Source organism: Miscanthus floridulus, chromosome 5 (genome assembly GCF_019320115.1).
Source record: "Miscanthus floridulus cultivar M001 chromosome 5, ASM1932011v1, whole genome shotgun sequence".
NCBI classification, from domain to species: Eukaryota; Viridiplantae; Streptophyta; class Magnoliopsida; order Poales; family Poaceae; genus Miscanthus; species Miscanthus floridulus.
In genome coordinates this window covers 129,753,256-129,769,730 of record NC_089584.1, presented here as the reverse complement: position 1 = coordinate 129,769,730, position 16,475 = coordinate 129,753,256, and the positions used below count along the sequence as shown (strand labels likewise).

General features: G+C 42.8%; 1 protein-coding gene across 1 annotated transcript; it reads left to right on the top strand.

Annotated features, from left to right (window-relative positions):
• The first annotated feature begins 733 nt into the window (after positions 1–733).
• Positions 734–15,192, top strand: LOC136450759 (RNA polymerase II C-terminal domain phosphatase-like 2). Its single transcript, XM_066451351.1, has 16 exons — positions 734–1,239; positions 1,693–2,163; positions 2,458–2,668; positions 6,380–6,537; positions 6,621–6,691; positions 6,781–6,886; positions 6,964–7,053; positions 7,360–7,417; positions 8,571–8,701; positions 8,783–8,836; positions 9,434–9,530; positions 10,536–10,744; positions 10,863–10,943; positions 11,373–11,438; positions 12,586–12,659; positions 14,703–15,192. Exons 1-16 carry the CDS (start codon positions 883–885, stop codon positions 14,713–14,715), a joined length of 2,247 nt encoding a protein of 748 aa, XP_066307448.1. The 5' UTR covers positions 734–882; the 3' UTR covers positions 14,716–15,192.
• Positions 15,193–16,475: the final 1,283 nt, after the last annotated feature.

The following is a 16,475-nucleotide window of genomic DNA, read 5'->3' as shown; positions in this document are numbered from 1 at the left end:
TGAAAAAAAAAGTATTGGCTGATTTCTTCCGACTAACGTAGCTAATGTTAGCTAAGCGAATTCGAACGCAACGAAAACCAGCTAATCATATGGGGTAGTGGGCATGGCCATTGGGGCGGTGGACAGAAGAACACGAGGGATGGGATAGAGTCCACCGCTGACTTTAGTGCTTTGCTGCTATGCTAAGGATAACATATTTCGTCATCGACGTTATGGCCCTTCGCAATCTTAAATCTCGCAGCATGTTCGCTTGTTGGTTTCAGCCAGGGCTTATCAGTCAGCCAATAGTGTTTTTCTCTCACAATAAATCAGCATCAGCCAAGGTTATCAGTCCAGAAATCAACTAATGAACCGGCTGTTTAATTGATGTCCTCTTCACCCTGGTGGCTAATGTCTTTTTAGCATCAAACCAGAGTACTTGATCCCGTAGCTCGCAGGAGAATTCAGGGCAGCCTCGGCTGAAATCAATCTTTGAACGCTTGAACCCACTCTCACTCACGAATCACACGCGACACGCACAGCCATGCCCCAGACGTGCCCACGCGGCGCACCGAGCGACACGGAAAGATAGTCAGAATCACGCCTCGGCCCCGGTTCGGGACTCGACTTGCGTCTGGTCCGCGCGTCCGCAGCCAGACCGGTGACCGGACCGAACAATCGGAACCATCCACCCCGGCGCCCGGCCCCAAAGTTCTATATAAACGCAGCCGAGCCCCGCTTCCGCAAGCCCCCTTCGCCGCCCCCTCATTCCCCAAACACCAAAAACCCGCGGCTCCGCGTCTCCGCCGAAACGGGAGGCGGGCGGGGGCAAGCACCTGCCTCCCACTGTGTGAAATTACACTCCCCCTCCCTCTCTTTTCTCACTCCGATTCCCCACTCGCGATGGCCGCGCCTCGACCCCCGCCGCCGGGGGCCCTTGGAGTCGGGGTCGGTGGCAGTGGTGGCGCCGCCCCCGCCGCCGGGGCGCCCGCCGGAGTCAGCATGCGGATGTTCCACGGCGAGGTGTACCTCGGCGAGATGGAGGTGTTCCCGATGAAGCAGGGGGGCGAGGGGGGCCTCCCGTTCCCGAGCAACGAGATCCGCGTCAGCCACCTGTCGCCGGCGAGCGAGAGGTGCCCGCCCCTCGCCATCCTGCAGACCATCGCGCCCTTCTCCGTGCGATGCAAGCTGCAGACCAAGCTGATGCCTCCCAACCCGAGCCTCCAGCGCTTGTATCTTACTTGTTTCAATGAGTTCAAGGTTTGTCCCCAATTTTTTTTGGACAACCGCGAATATGTGGTTTTGTCTTCATGTGACTGTAGTTTCTATGCTCATTTGAAATCGAAGGAATATACATATTTAAGAGTGTGGCCTCTTAGGAATTTCTATTCACTGTATTTGTAATTCGTCGAAGAAGTATCAGGAGTTAGCATTTTGCACATTTCATTCTGGGTCTATCATAGGTGTCTTGGCTCGATGTGCTTATATCATTGCCATATTTATTTGAAGTTGAAGCGGAAAACATAACTTACTGAGGTGGTACTTGTACTTCGTGAGACAAGTTTCATATGCTGAAGCATTTTGTACATTTCATTTCGGGTCTTTCATGGGTTGTAAGTTCCATGTAGTTAGATTCAGGGACTGTTTCTCTTGATAGAACTTTACACAGAACATTAAGATTTGTTTAACACGTTCTCTCATTTGTCTGTGTAGAGCGCTGTGGTAGTAGTTGGGGATGAGGAGCTGCACCTGGTGGCAATGCCGACCAAATCAGGGAAGGTGCCATGCTTTTGGTGCTGCTCAGCACGCTCTGGGCTCTATGCAGCGTCCGTTGGCATGCTCAACTTGCGCTGTCTTGCCATTGTGTTTGATCTTGATGAGACCCTTATTGTTGCTAACACAATGAAGTCCTTCGAGGATCGGATTGAGATGCTTTCCCGCAGAATGGATGTCGAAGATGATCCTATCAGAATAGCAGGGATGTCTGCAGAAATCAAACGGTATATTGAGGACAAAGAGCTCCTCAAAGAATTCATTGACACGGATACAGTTACGGACAATGGCAAAATAGTTGGAACCCAGAAAGAGGAGGTTCAACCTATGTCTGGTGGTCAGGAGCGTGTTCTTCGTCCAGTTATCAGACTGCCTGACAGGAATGCAATTTTGACTCGCATCAATCCAGAGGTATGTTTCAATTAGTAGAATGAATTCCATGATATTGTTGTTGGCTTTTCGTGGGCTGCAATAGAGCCTTGTCTACTTTGGGGACATGATTTATTGACCCTACTAAGCTTTTCGAGATTTAATACAAAACTATTGGACTGAGGCACTCAGCATAAATTCTTTTATGTTTGGAAGGTGACAGAATTTTGGATATCTAGAGATTTAATTCTTTCATTTAACTTACTGTTCTGTGATTACTCTACCTTTTTCATGCTTAGTATCATCTTACCCATTTACATGATATATTCTTTTCAGATTCGTGATACCAGTGTTTTCGTAAAGCTAAGGCCTGCTTGGGAAGAATTGAGGAGTTACCTAACTGCAAAAGGACGAAAAAGATTTGAGGTTTATGTATGTACAATGGCTGAGAGAGATTATGCTCTTGAAATGTGGAGACTTCTTGATCCAGAAGGCAACTTAATAAGTCCACAACAGCTCTCAGAACGTGTAAATTGTGTAAAGTCAGGCAAGTGAACTTGTTTCAATTATTGTGCAATGATTTCCTGTATCTGTTTTGTTTCGTTTATCCTGACAAACTCACCAGCAACACCTTTTTGCCAAAAACTTTATATTCCAAATGTTCTTTTTGTTTTTGCTTTTCTTTCCTAATATTACGATGCCCTCCTTTTATTGGAACATCTTGTCATTATGCATACACTTATGAGTAAGGTATTTAGCTCCAGTTTATTTATACAGCATCCTTTGTATTCCTAAATAACTTGTTCCCAGTGAAACTGCTGTAATATATGTAGTAATATATAGGGAAATAGCGTACTGGTGTCCCAGCATAGCAGGTCCCAAGCCCTGGTAAAGGAGGAGGGTTGTGTTAGGCGTGGCGAGCCAATGTAAAAACCTAGCCACTTAAATGGAGATGAAACCCGAAAGAAAATCGTTGGGGCGTAACCCTCTTAGCGACGCGCCATATCGGAACCCGGGTATGGTGTTAAATGGGCAAGGGCCGGGTCGTCACCCCCGTGACGCGCCGTGTCGTGATCTGGGCATGGTGTCAAGTAACCAAGGATCGGGTCGTCGCTTCCTTAGTGGCGCGCTACATCGGCGCCCGGGTGTAGTGAAAAATGAGCAAGGGTCTTTGCATCAGAGTCGACGGGTGCGAAGGGTAAGGAAGCTAGTCGAACCAACTAGGATCCGTTTAGGTAGTTGGAATGTAGGGTCACTTACAGGTAAGTTAAGAGAATTAGTTGATACCGCGACTAGGAGGCGTGTAAATATATTATGCGTTCAAGAGACTAAATGGAAGGGTCAGAAGGCGAAGGAGGTGGACAATACAGGTTTCAAGCTTTGGTACACAGGGACAGTTGCGAATAGAAATGGAGTAGGAGTTTTGATTGATAAGAGCCTCAAGAATGGTGTGGTGGGAGTGAGAAGGCAAGGAGATAGGATTATCTTAGTCAAGCTTGTCGTTGGTGATATGGTCTTGAACGTAATTAGTGCGTATGCCCCCCAAGTAGGCCTCGACGAGAGTGCTAAGAGACAGTTCTGGGAAGACTTAGATGGTCTGGTTAGAGCTATACCTAGTAGTGAGAAGCTTTTTATAGGAGGAGATCTTAATGGGCATGTAGGTACTACAAGTGCAGGTTTTGAGGCAGTTCATGGAGGTTTTGGGTATGGTAGTAGGAATCAGGAGGGGGAGGAAGTTCTGGACTTCGCGGTAGCTTTTGACTTGATGATAGCCAACACTTTCTTTAGAAAGAGAGAATCTCATCTAGTGACCTTCAGTAGCGGACAACACTGTAGTCAGATTGACTTTGTCCTCGCAAGAAGAAAGGACAAACGAGCATGCTTGGATTGCAAGGTGATACCAGGGGAGTGTGTTGTTTCTCAACATAAGCTTTTGGTGGCAGATTTTCGTTTTCAGGTGCGTGCCCGTAGGGATAAACAAGCTAAGATTGAAAGAACAAAGTGGTGGAAACTGAAAGGGGAGACGTCAGAGGTATTTAGGGAAAGGGTTATCAAAGAGGGCTCTTGGAAGGAAGAAGACGACATAAACAATATGTGGGACAAGATGGCAACCAACATTCGGAAGGTAGCCTCAGAGGTGTGTGGAGTAACCAAAGGAAGGGGACGCGAGGCTAAAGATACTTGGTGGTGGAACGAGGAAGTCCAAAGGGCTATTAAGGAGAAGAAAGAATGCTATAGACGCTTGTACTATGACAGGAGTGTGGACAACATAGAGAAGTACAAGGTGGCAAAGAAGACTGCAAAGCGAGCTGTAAGTGTGGCAAAGGGTAGAGCGTACGAGGATCTTTACCAACATTTGAGTACGAAGGAAGGAGAGAAGGACATTTATAGGATGGCTAGGGTTCGTGAGAGAAAGACACGGGACTTCAACCAAGTTAAGTGCATTAAGGATGAAAGAGAGCATCTCTTGGTAAAGGAGGATGAGATCCGACATCGATGGCAAGAGTATTTTGACAAATTATTCAATGGTGAGAATATGGACACAACCTTTCAGTTGGATGACTCTTTTGATGACACCAATAGGCGCTTTGTGCGGAGAATCCAAGAATCGGAGGTCAGAGAGGCGTTGAAAAGGATGAAAGGAGGTAAGGCGATGGGACCGGATGGTATCCCAATCGAGGTGTGGAGATGCCTCGGGGACATAGCTGTAGTATGGTTAACCAAGCTGTTCAACCATATTTTTCGATCGAACAAGATGCCTGATGAGTGGAGGAGAAGTATATTGGTACCGATCTACAAGAATAAAGGAGATATTCAAAGTTGTACAAATTACCGGGGAATTAAGTTAATGAGCCATACTATGAAGCTATGGGAGAGAGTTATCGAGCATCGCTTAAGAGCAATAACGCGGGTCTCTATGAACCAATTTGGTTTCATGCCCGGAAGGTCAACCATGGAAGCCATTTTCTTAATAAGACAAGTTATGGAGCGGTATAGGGAGAAGAAGAAGGACCTACATATGGTTTTTATTGACTTGGAGAAGGCTTATGATAAAATACCAAGGAATGTTATGTGGTGGGCTTTGGACAAACATAAAGTCCCAACAAAGTACGTCGGGCTCATTAAGGACATGTACAACAATGTTGTGACTAGAGTTCGAACAAGCGATGGAGACACGGATGACTTCCCGATTAAGATAGGACTACATCAAGGGTCAGCTTTGAGCCCTTATTTGTTTGCTTTAGTGATGGATGAGGTCACAAGGGACATACAAGGAGACATCCCTTGGTGTATGCTTTTCGCGGACGATGTAGTGCTAGTTGATGAAAGCCGGACAGGAGTGAATCAGAAACTGGAGTTATGGCGGGAGACCTTGGAGTCCAAAGGTTTTAGACTTAGTAGAACTAAAACTGAGTATATGAGATGTGACTTCGGCACTACTACTCGGGAGGAGGAAGATGTTAGTTTGGAAGGTCAAGTAGTGCCTAGGAAGGATACCTTTCGATATTTAGGATCAATGCTACAGAGGGACGGGGATATTGATGAAGATGTTAGCCATAGAATCAAAGCAGGGTGGATGAAGTGGCGGCAAGCGTCTGGTGTCCTATGTGACAAAAGGGTACCACAGAAGCTAAAAGGCAAGTTTTATAGGACGGCGATTAGACCTGCTATGTTGTATGGTGCAGAATGTTGGCCTACGAAAAGACGACATATTCAACAGCTAAGTGTCGCGGAAATGCGTATGTTGCGTTGGATTTGCGGTCATACAAGAAGGGATCGAGTTCGGAACGATGATATACGTGAGAGATTAGGGGTAGCACCAATTGAAGAAAAGCTTGTCCAACACCGGTTGAGATGGTTTGGACATGTGCAACGGAGACCTCCAGATGCACCGGTGCGTAGTGGAATCCTAAGTCAGGATAGTAACGTGAAGAGAGGCCGAGGAAGACCGAAGTTGACTTGGGTAGAGGCAATAAAAGGAGACTTGAAAGGATGGAATATACCGAAAGACTTAGCCTTAGATAGGAGTGCTTGGAAGACAGCTATTCACGTGCCTGAACCTTGATTACTTCTGTTGGGTTTCAACTCTAGCCTACCCCAACTTGTTTGGGACTTAAAGGCTTTGTTGTTGTTGTTGTGTTGTTGTAGTTGGATGGAACAGTGCATTTGGAACCTTCCTATCACTCTGGTTTGATCTTCCTCCAGATTTTTTCTGGGTTAACCATCTATTGCATCCTTTCTCTTTATTGCATGGCAGGTTCCAGAAAGTCCCTGCAGAATGTTTTCCGAGACAGAGGATGCCATCCAAAGATGGCCATGGTAATTGATGACCGACTTAATGTTTGGGATGATAAAGATCAACACAGAGTTCATGTTGTCCCTGCATATACTCCATACTATGCTCCACAGGCAGAGGTACTTATTATTTAATTACTCTGTATTTTGTGTTGAACATATACCCATTGTGGAATGATATGTGTGTTTTCTATAAATTTTAGATGGCCAATGCTGTTCCAGTTCTATGTGTTGCAAGGAATGTTGCTTGCAATGTTCGTGGTGGGTTTTTCAGGTTGGTAAATGTGTGTTATGAAATTTCTGTATTGTAATTATATATTTCTTACTTCTTCAATATTGGGCCTGTTTTTCTTCTTCATGCAGAGAGTTTGATGAGAATCTACTGAGGAAAGTGTTTGAACTATACTATGAAAATGGGTTACTGGATCTTCCATATGCTCCAGATGTTGGTGACTATTTAGTCTGCGAGGTATTAATATTCTGGATATGTTCTCCCTCCAGTTTATTTTTTCTGAAACTTTATGCTACCTTCCGATTTCTCTACAGGATACCAATTTTGTACCAGCCAACAAAGATCAGGCTCCTATACCTGAGGGCATGAGGGGAACTGAAGTAGAGAAGAGATTAAATGGGCAGGTGAATTTTTATATCTTCGTGTTACTTGGATCTAGGATGCAGACTAATAGTGCCCTATTTCCTTTGGAATATATTAGCAAGCACTGTTTAAATGGCAACATATGGTTCATGCAGTCTGCTTTTAGCCATTTATAACTATATGCCTTTTTATTTACTACATTGCTCTTCTTGAGAATGGATCTGCACCTCTACAAAGTTTAGGGCCCCAAGCACTCTAGTCCGTTCACTTGACTAATTGTTGTTATTAATCTCTTAATGTTCGAAATAAACTCAAGAGGATGGGTTTTCAATTATTTTCCTTATCAGTCATATCGGTGGGAGCAAAGGGAAGGACAGAAAATGTCATCCTCAACCCGTTCACCAGGTACCTCTCAATTTCATAAAGTTGGTTAGCTATCTTTTGGTTTCTCTTTCTGGCAATTCCTGCTACCTTTTATGTTAGTATATTAGGCATCTCCAGATATATTTATTGTGTCTATTAGCTCAAAAAATTCCATTGATTGGATTCTTGTGTTTATTTGCTAAGAGGATCGGGCCTTTTTTCTGCCATTTTCCTTTATCAAAGAAATGTTACTGTGTTATTCATGGTGAACTTTATCTTGAGCCATTTCGCATGAGAAGAAATTTTCTTGTCTGATGCTTGATAGAACATTGCACTTGGTTCGTATTTACTTAATATTATTAATAGTCTGTTCTCTTTTGTCACTTGGCCATGCTTTGAACATATGAAGGAATTGTGCTGCTCTTTCATTTACCCCCATTACCCCATGATTTGTTATTCATTTTTAAATCAGTACTAAGGCTTTTATCCAAGGTTGTCTGGATCTCAGATCCTATTTTTATTATCTCACTAGCAAACATACCCATACTTTGCAACTGGATGTTCAGCTTGTTGCATGGTTACCTAGATGACTTGCGGCTTGGAGATTTATTTAGCTATATCACGTCATGTGCTTCAATTCGTCTGGGAATCGAACTTTGTACTATGCCTGGACCCATGTTGATCTAACTCGTATGGGTACGAGATGTTTAGAGATTTATCAATGTCGTGTCATGCGTTCCAAGTTCCAATTTGTTTTGGCATTGGACTTTGCATCATGCCCAAACACTTAACTCGTACGGGTATGGGAGAGAGTAGCCGACCATGGAAACATTTCGTATTCCAATTCGTTTCAGAATTGGAGCCCATACCGTGCTTGGACACACTACTCTAACTTGTACATGCACGGAAGAGATTTAGTCGATCTGTTCACCATCAGACAGCTGTGAGCGATGAACGATGAAGAAACCTTTTGCTCTTTAATATTAGGGATAGATATGTAATTACGAGATACCAGATTCTCCAGTCCTGACTTGGTGGACCATATGGCCTTTCTCATTTGAGGCCAGTTATCATATGATCTTAATAATGCCATCCTGAATGCATTTCTGCCTAGGATTCTTATTCCTTTCAACCTTGCATATGCTGTATAAGAATCAAGACCTGGTGGTTTAACTAACTGGAATCTTCGATCTAGATGACGAGGGAATGCCTATCCGAGGTACTGGAGGAGTTAGGACTATCCAGCCAAATGGGGGATCACTAGCAATAACCCCCTCGGTATATGTCACAGTGTTGCAAGAAATCGGGCGGCTATGTGACTCCAAGGTATTCTAGCATCTTATTGTTTTAGCTTATATTTGTTTTCCTATTTGGCCTTGAAGTAATCCTAAACCCTTTCTCGTACAGGTGGAATTCAGATCTACTGTAAGCAATGGCAAAAGTATGCTATTTTCTGTAGAGGTTAGTATTTTGAATTTGTGACTTATCAGTATTTATAGTATATATTCTCTTGTCAACAATTGTATCCATTTTGAATTGAAAGAGCTATGTTACCATACCGCCTGAGTGCACATCAACAACATCTTCATTCTAGAAGTTTTGTTTTGTAGTGATTGGTAAAATATTTCACACTTGACAAAAAGCATGTAGCCTCAGTGTCTACAGCTGCTCTAGATGTAACAAGCCTTGAAAGCAGTAAAGCTGCTATAGGTTAAATTTATGTGGTAGCTTAGTTATGCATTTTTAGGTTTAGAGTAAAATGCACTCAAGGTCCTTAACTTTACCCGGATTTGCACATAGGTACATAAACTCTCAAAGAGAGGATTATAGGTCCTTCAACTTTTTGAGTGCGCTCGATATGCACCTGGTTTTCGCTTGGGGTGAACCACCTAAAAGGTTTAACGACCTAAATCCTCATTTTGAGAGCTTATGGGCCTAGGTGAGAATCCAGGAAAAGTTTAAGGTCTCCAGGTGCATTTTACTCTTAGATTTATATAGTGATACTACCGAATTTTTGCTTAATCATTTCACATTCACCTTATCTATTTTGTGTTCCAGGTTCTGTTTAGTAATGAAAAAATTGGAATAGGAATCGGAAAAACAAGAGATGAAGCTCAAGTTCAAGCTGCTGAAAAAGCTCTCCAAAATTTGGAGAGTGAGTATATATCCTCTACATCTTGTGTACACCAGGCTTTGCTATGTACTTAAAAAGTTGTAATAGATACACCTGAGCAACTGAGCATCCTGGAAGCACTAAAATGCTTTCATGTAGTTTTATAGAAAACGTCCTTTTAAGTGTCGGTAAACTATCTGAAGATGATCTGTATATGCTTTACTATCATTGTGTTTTATGTTTTTGGCAGCCTATGATTTTTCATGACTGGTACTGTTTGTCAGACTAGCTGTAGGCACATAACATAAGCTGGTTATATCATGTCTGATTAATGGGCATACAGATCACCTTGTCCACGGAAATGCAAACCAAATATTACAGCTGGGTCCCCATTGCAATGTGAAATTTGTGGTGGCAGTTAGCATCAATAAGAATAGCAGCTGACCGGGAGTGCTTAATAACGCAGTATATTTGAAATAACTCATTCACTAATTTGCATACTTCTCAATACCACTCTGGTGGACGTTCCAGTAATAGATGTTACTCCTATGAATCTGGAAACAGCACTTCATTCAATATCCTCTTAAGAAATTTTATTTGAAAAGTAAAGTAACTTGTGGGTAGGTTTTCTTCACTATTCGCCTAAACGGTTGTTTGGCCTGTTTAAACCCGTTTAAATGCTATACGGCTGTCCACCATTTCTGTTTAATTGACCGTTATCCTGTTTAAATAGCCGTTTTTCCTGTTAATTGATCGTTTAGCCTGAATAATGACTAAACAATAGGTGACCGACTGTTACCATTTACCGTTTAGGAAAACACTGGTTTCTTAGAAACAGAGGATAACTCTTTTACATCGAAAGAACAATCGATCATTCTTTACTGGGCATGTTTGGGAGTTTTCAGCTTTGCCTTACTATCTGTGTACAAGTTTGTAAATAATAATAAGCTTACTTACCTTTGTGAACTTCTTTCCAAATTTTTCTTGTTTGGGAGCACTTGGCGGCTAGTTTTATGTGCACTAATAACTTAATGGATTGAATTGCAGGCAGTTATTTGTCATCTGTTGCTCCAGTTGCCGGAGTTCCTAAGAAAGATTCAAGGAAGTCCCCGGGGAGTGGTAATGGCTTTCTGGAGGACACTCCTTGTTCAGACAATGATATCTCTATGCGAGAACCTTCTGGAAGTACATTGAAACTGGATGATTCAAATAATATGGATAAGTTGTCGTCTATTATGAGTCTTATTAGAGAACATGTAAGAGACTATGTTGCACATGCCATTATTTTTGTCCATATACTATTTTGATGCGCTGTACCTTTTTTTCCAAATTTTGTTTCCTTCATTAAATGCTAATTTGCATCTAATATTGTAGTGCTTGGAGGACCAACATGTAGTATTTCGAGATCAAGTCCAGAATTCTAGCCCAGCCAGAAATGAAGAATATCATTTCCAGGTTAGTTACTGTTCATGCTTACTTTTTTCTTAAACCTGATAGTTCTGGCCCTTGTGGCGACCTTATATTGTAATGCATTAAGGTGTTGTAGTTCTAAACTTGAAAAAACAGATTTGAGTCGCACCTGTGACTGTTACTGGCTTTTGTCTCTACTGCTTATAAGTGTATGAACAAATATAAGAGCAGCCAGGTTTTGCTAATTGAAAAACAGTTGTTTTGTTTTTCTTCAAAAGATGAAACAACCTAACCATTATTTGGAACTGGCTGGCTACCACCTGTTTTCTTGACTATTGACGGCTGTTCAGAATTTAATATTTGCATTCAAATTTAACTTGCCGGCAGTTTTTAAGAAACTAATCTGATTTGGATGGCTTGGCCCCAGCACCTTTCGCTGGCTTGTTAATCAGCCGCTATATTCTCTTTTTGAAGGTTGAACTAGCAGGATTGATTCTCGGGAGGGGCGTTGGTTCGGACAGAGAAGCTGCGAAGCTTCTGGTACTGTGTTTTCTAGTGCTTCCCTTTTTAAAATCTTGTATATATGCATTCATTGCCACATTAAATTGTTTTTTTGCATCTGGAAGTGCACTAAATTTTATGCAGATGGGATCACAATTCAGAATTGCATTGGTAACCAACCAACAACTATCCGGTCTAGAGGAGATTAGTACACAGGTTTAGGTGAAAGTAGTCTTCTGTTACTGTATGTAAACCGTTATCAAAATGGGGAAACAAAGTTAGATAGAATGGTGAACATATTATGTACCTTTTTTTAGAATTGAAATTCATTTTCACCTAAGTAGTAATGAATTTCAAATTGTTTCCATATTCTACATGCACTTCTGCAGGTAATTGATTACCCAAATCGTTACTAACTGGAAAAGCAAAAATAAATTGAGTGAACTGTCTAACGTGCTGCATTCATTATTCAAAAGAATGTGCTATTTTGTTCTGGCAAAAACTCAGCATGGTACAGTTTTATAGGACTCGAGATCTCAAATTTGATATAGAGTCATGACAAGTTCTCAAACTTACTTTCATGTTTCTATTGGGAGATGGTTGTCTCTTTACATGTCAAAACAATTAGCCTTGAAAATTTCTCTGCACTAGGTCATTTCTTGGGTGCCCAAACCAAAACTTCAGATGTGGAAAATGGGAACAAATTATGCATATGATTTACAAAGAAACAAACTATACCTGCAGAGCAGCAATGGAAAGATTTCTTTCATCAGCGCTTGTATCTTTGGAAACAAATTACTGCAGCATGGTTTAAACAGTAATCGTTTCAACTGAAAATTTAATCAAAATAAGAAATCTCATTTGAGCAGTTTGTTCAGGGTTTATGCCATGCCAGTTACCAGTCAAATTGGCTACTTGACCCATAGTGGAATGTATAGTCTTGCGGGACACCTACCTTCAAACGATGATGCATGCTATATGTGTTTCTTTCCTCTGAAAAATATAGTATTCGTTAATTTACTATGTAGCTAGGATCGTGACAAATGTAATTACCCTTAAATACACAAATAATTGTTAGCATAATTACATGGTGATATGTCACTTTGTTGTGGAAGGCTGACGTGTATCAAGCACTATATTTTACTTTTGTACTCAGTTATTCTTGTCCCACCTCTTTTGGTTGCAGGCTGCAGAGGAGGCACTGAAGACCTTAAAATCAACCACTGACCCACAAATTAGGAAGTATCTGAGACCTGTAAGGTAATAATTTGACTGTTCCACTTTTTTGCTTTTAGGATGTTTTCGTACGAGGATCTTTACCAACATTTGAGTACGAAGGAAGGAGAGAAGGACATTTATAGGATGGCTAGGGTTCGTGAGAGAAAGACACGGGACTTCAACCAAGTTAAGTGCATTAAGGATGAAAGAGAGCATCTCTTGGTAAAGGAGGATGAGATCCGACATCGATGGCAAGAGTATTTTGACAAATTGTTCAATGGTGAGAATATGGACACAACCTTTCAGTTGGATGACTCTTTTGATGACACCAATAGGCGCTTTGTGCGGAGAATCCAAGAATCTGAGGTCAGAGAGGCGTTGAAAAGGATGAAAGGAGGTAAGGCGATGGGACTGGATGGTATCCCAATCGAGGTGTGGAGATGCCTCGGGGACATAGCTGTAGTATGGTTAACCAAGCTGTTCAACCATATTTTTCGATCGAACAAGATGCCTGATGAGTGGAGGAGAAGTATATTGGTACCGATCTACAAGAATAAAGGAGATATTCAAAGTTGTACAAATTACCGGAGAATTAAGTTGATGAGCCATACTATGAAGCTATGGGAGAGAGTTATCGAGCATCGCTTAAGAGCAATAACGCGGGTCTCTATGAACCAATTTGGTTTCATGCCCGGAAGGTCAACCATGGAAGCCATTTTCTTAATAAGACAAGTTATGGAGCGGTATAGGGAGAAGAAGAAGGACCTACATATGGTTTTTATTGACTTGGAGAAGGCTTATGATAAAATACCAAGGAATGTTATGTGGTGGGCTTTGGACAAACATAAAGTCCCAACGAAGTACGTCGGGCTCATTAAGGACATGTACAGCAATGTTGTGACTAGAGTTCGAACAAGCGATGGAGACACGGATGACTTCCCGATTAAGATAGGACTACATCAAGGGTCAGCTTTGAGCCCTTATTTGTTTGCTTTAGTGATGGATGAGGTCACAAGGGATATACAAGGGGACATCCCTTGGTGTATGCTTTTCGCGGACGATGTAGTGCTAGTTGATGAAACCCGGACAGGAGTGAATCAGAAACTGGAGTTATGGCGGGAGACCTTGGAGTCCAAGGGTTTTAGACTTAGTAGAACTAAAACTGAGTATATGAGATGTGACTTCGGCACTACTACTCGGGAGGAGGAAGATGTTAGTTTGGAAGGTCAAGTAGTGCCTAGGAAGGATACCTTTCGATATTTAGGATCAATGCTACAGAGGGACGGGGATATTGATGAAGATGTTAGCCATAGAATCAAAGCAGGGTGGATGAAGTGGCGGCAAGCGTCTGGTGTCCTATGTGACAAAAGGGTACCACAGAAGCTAAAAGGCAAGTTTTATAGGACGGCGATTAGACCTGCTATGTTGTATGGTGCAGAATGTTGGCCTACGAAAAGACGACATATTCAACAGCTAAGTGTCGCGGAAATGCGTATGTTGCGTTGGATTTGCGGTCATACAAGAAGGGATCGAGTTCGGAACGATGATATACGTGAGAGATTAGGGGTAGCACCAATTGAAGAAAAGCTTGTCCAACACCGGTTGAGATGGTTTGGACATGTGCAACGGAGACCTCCAGATGCACCGGTGCGTAGTGGAATCCTAAGTCAGGATAGTAACGTGAAGAGAGGCCGAGGAAGACCGAAGTTGACTTGGGTAGAGGCAATAAAAAGAGACTTGAAAGGATGGAATATACCCAAAGACTTAGCCTTAGATAGGAGTGCTTGGAAGACAGCTATTCACGTGCCTGAACCTTGATTGCTTCTGTTGGGTTTCAACTCTAGCCTACCCCAACTTGTTTGGGACTTAAAGGCTTTGTTGTTGTTGTTGTTGTTGTTGTAGGATGTTTTCGCTCTTCAGTTTATTTTGTAACTTCTGTATAGTACAGAATAGCTTGAATCTGTTTATTATTGTGGTGTATTTTGTATCCTTCGTAGAAAATCGTCATCTTTGGACATTTTGGGTGGAATATTAAATGTTTGTCGTGTGGTGTCTTACGGTTTCCTTTTGTCCTGTCTATTTCAGATGCAATGGCTGATTTCCTTCAACGCTCTGAGCTCCACAACCAAATGAGCTTAATATTCAAGAAGGATGGAATGTGAGGGCAACAGCTCATTTCACCGTTACAGATGTCATTGATTTCGCAGAAGTGCATCACCCTTTCTGTGAGTATGGTTGGCATCTCACCTCGAGCACATGATGTGTCTCAAACTGTAAGCACATGTCTTGTTCTGGAAAGCCTGGCTTTGAAGGACCACATAGAAAGCGGACATGGTGCTTTATGGATTCTTTTGACCATCTTCATCAAAGAATCTTCCCATGTACAACTTGTTCCCATACAAGTATAGATGTTCTGTCTTGTTTAGGATAGTGCGTAGTTGGCTGTAAACAAGTAGGAGAGTAGATGTGGATCTAAAATTCTAAACTGTTCTGAAGGGTGTGGTGACTCATTAACAGTTATGGATCGTTAAAAATGGAATGCTTGTACCAGTTGTCATGTTTACATGTCTATTATAAATAGTGCTAAATCCTTTACAAACTTATTTCAACCATGAATACATTCGAGTGCTAATATTTGTTGAGTTATACACTCTCATCTATTCCTCTTTTGGAGTTACCACCACAGATTCGACTTCTCATGGAACTGAGATTTGCCATATTGTACAGATGGAGTCTGCCTTAACAACAAGCGGATAAGAAGTGGATGATTCTCACCTTATTAGTCACTATTTCTAAACTGAACATACTTGCAGTACTAGTTACTTATCTCCTAGTAATTGCTATATGCAACACAGTGCAGGGGAAGACGGCTGATGTTTGCTGCTGTTACTGGAGTTTCAGTTACAATCCTCAGCGCTGACGTTTCTTTCAGCGTACAGAAGTGAGTTGAATGCATTGGTGATCCTTCAAAACAGCAGGTTTGCAACATACACACAACGGTAGCTGAAGCTGAATATCATGTTCTTGTTGTGCCGATCTGGAAACCGAGGATCCGGAGCAGCTGCTGCATGGCTTTCCCGGCCCAGGCCAAGTCGTTCTCAAATATACTTGTCGGCCTATTCGGCAGCAGATCACCTCCCTGATACAAGGTAGTGTTGTCGTTGCCATTGCCAGCATAATCATCCGGCAGAAGGGGTGCCGTTTGATGGATAAGGCTGGCTGCTGTGGTTTTTGTGGGGCTGTTGTGGTCTTTGTGTTTTTAGACAGTATCTTAGACTAGAGGACAGTATCTAGGACAGCATCTTAGACTAGCATCTAGAGGATAACATCTTAGCATCTAGGACAGTATCTTAGACTAGCATCTTGGCATATGCTTGGCTGGCTAGCAGCCTATAAATATGTATCCCTAACCCTCTATGAGAGTAAGAATTATGCTACTTCCAAAAGTGAGAATTCAACGACTAACAAGTGGTATCAGAGCCGTATTATCCTGTTGCCTGAGCATCTCCTGCTCATCTTCTCTCCCAGCCACACAACAACCCTAGCTGCGAGCAGCAGCTTCGGCTGCTTCTGCTCACTCCTCCCCCCGCGCAGCTCGTCTGAAGCAGCCCTCTCCCCACGCAGCAGCCCCCTGGTAGCGTGTTATGTCCGCAGGACAGTCTCAGTGCTCGGTCGCCTCGAGCACTCGGCGTTGGCAGGAGGCCGAACTTGTCGTGGCAGAGGAACGCGAGCGAGCGGCGGCAGAGATCGCTGCGGCGGCGGCAAGGGCGTCGAGGCCGGCAGCGGCGGAGCTGGCAGCAGCCAGAGGGAGGCGGAGGCAATGGCGGCGGCGAATGCAGCGCGTGCGGCGGCAGCGGA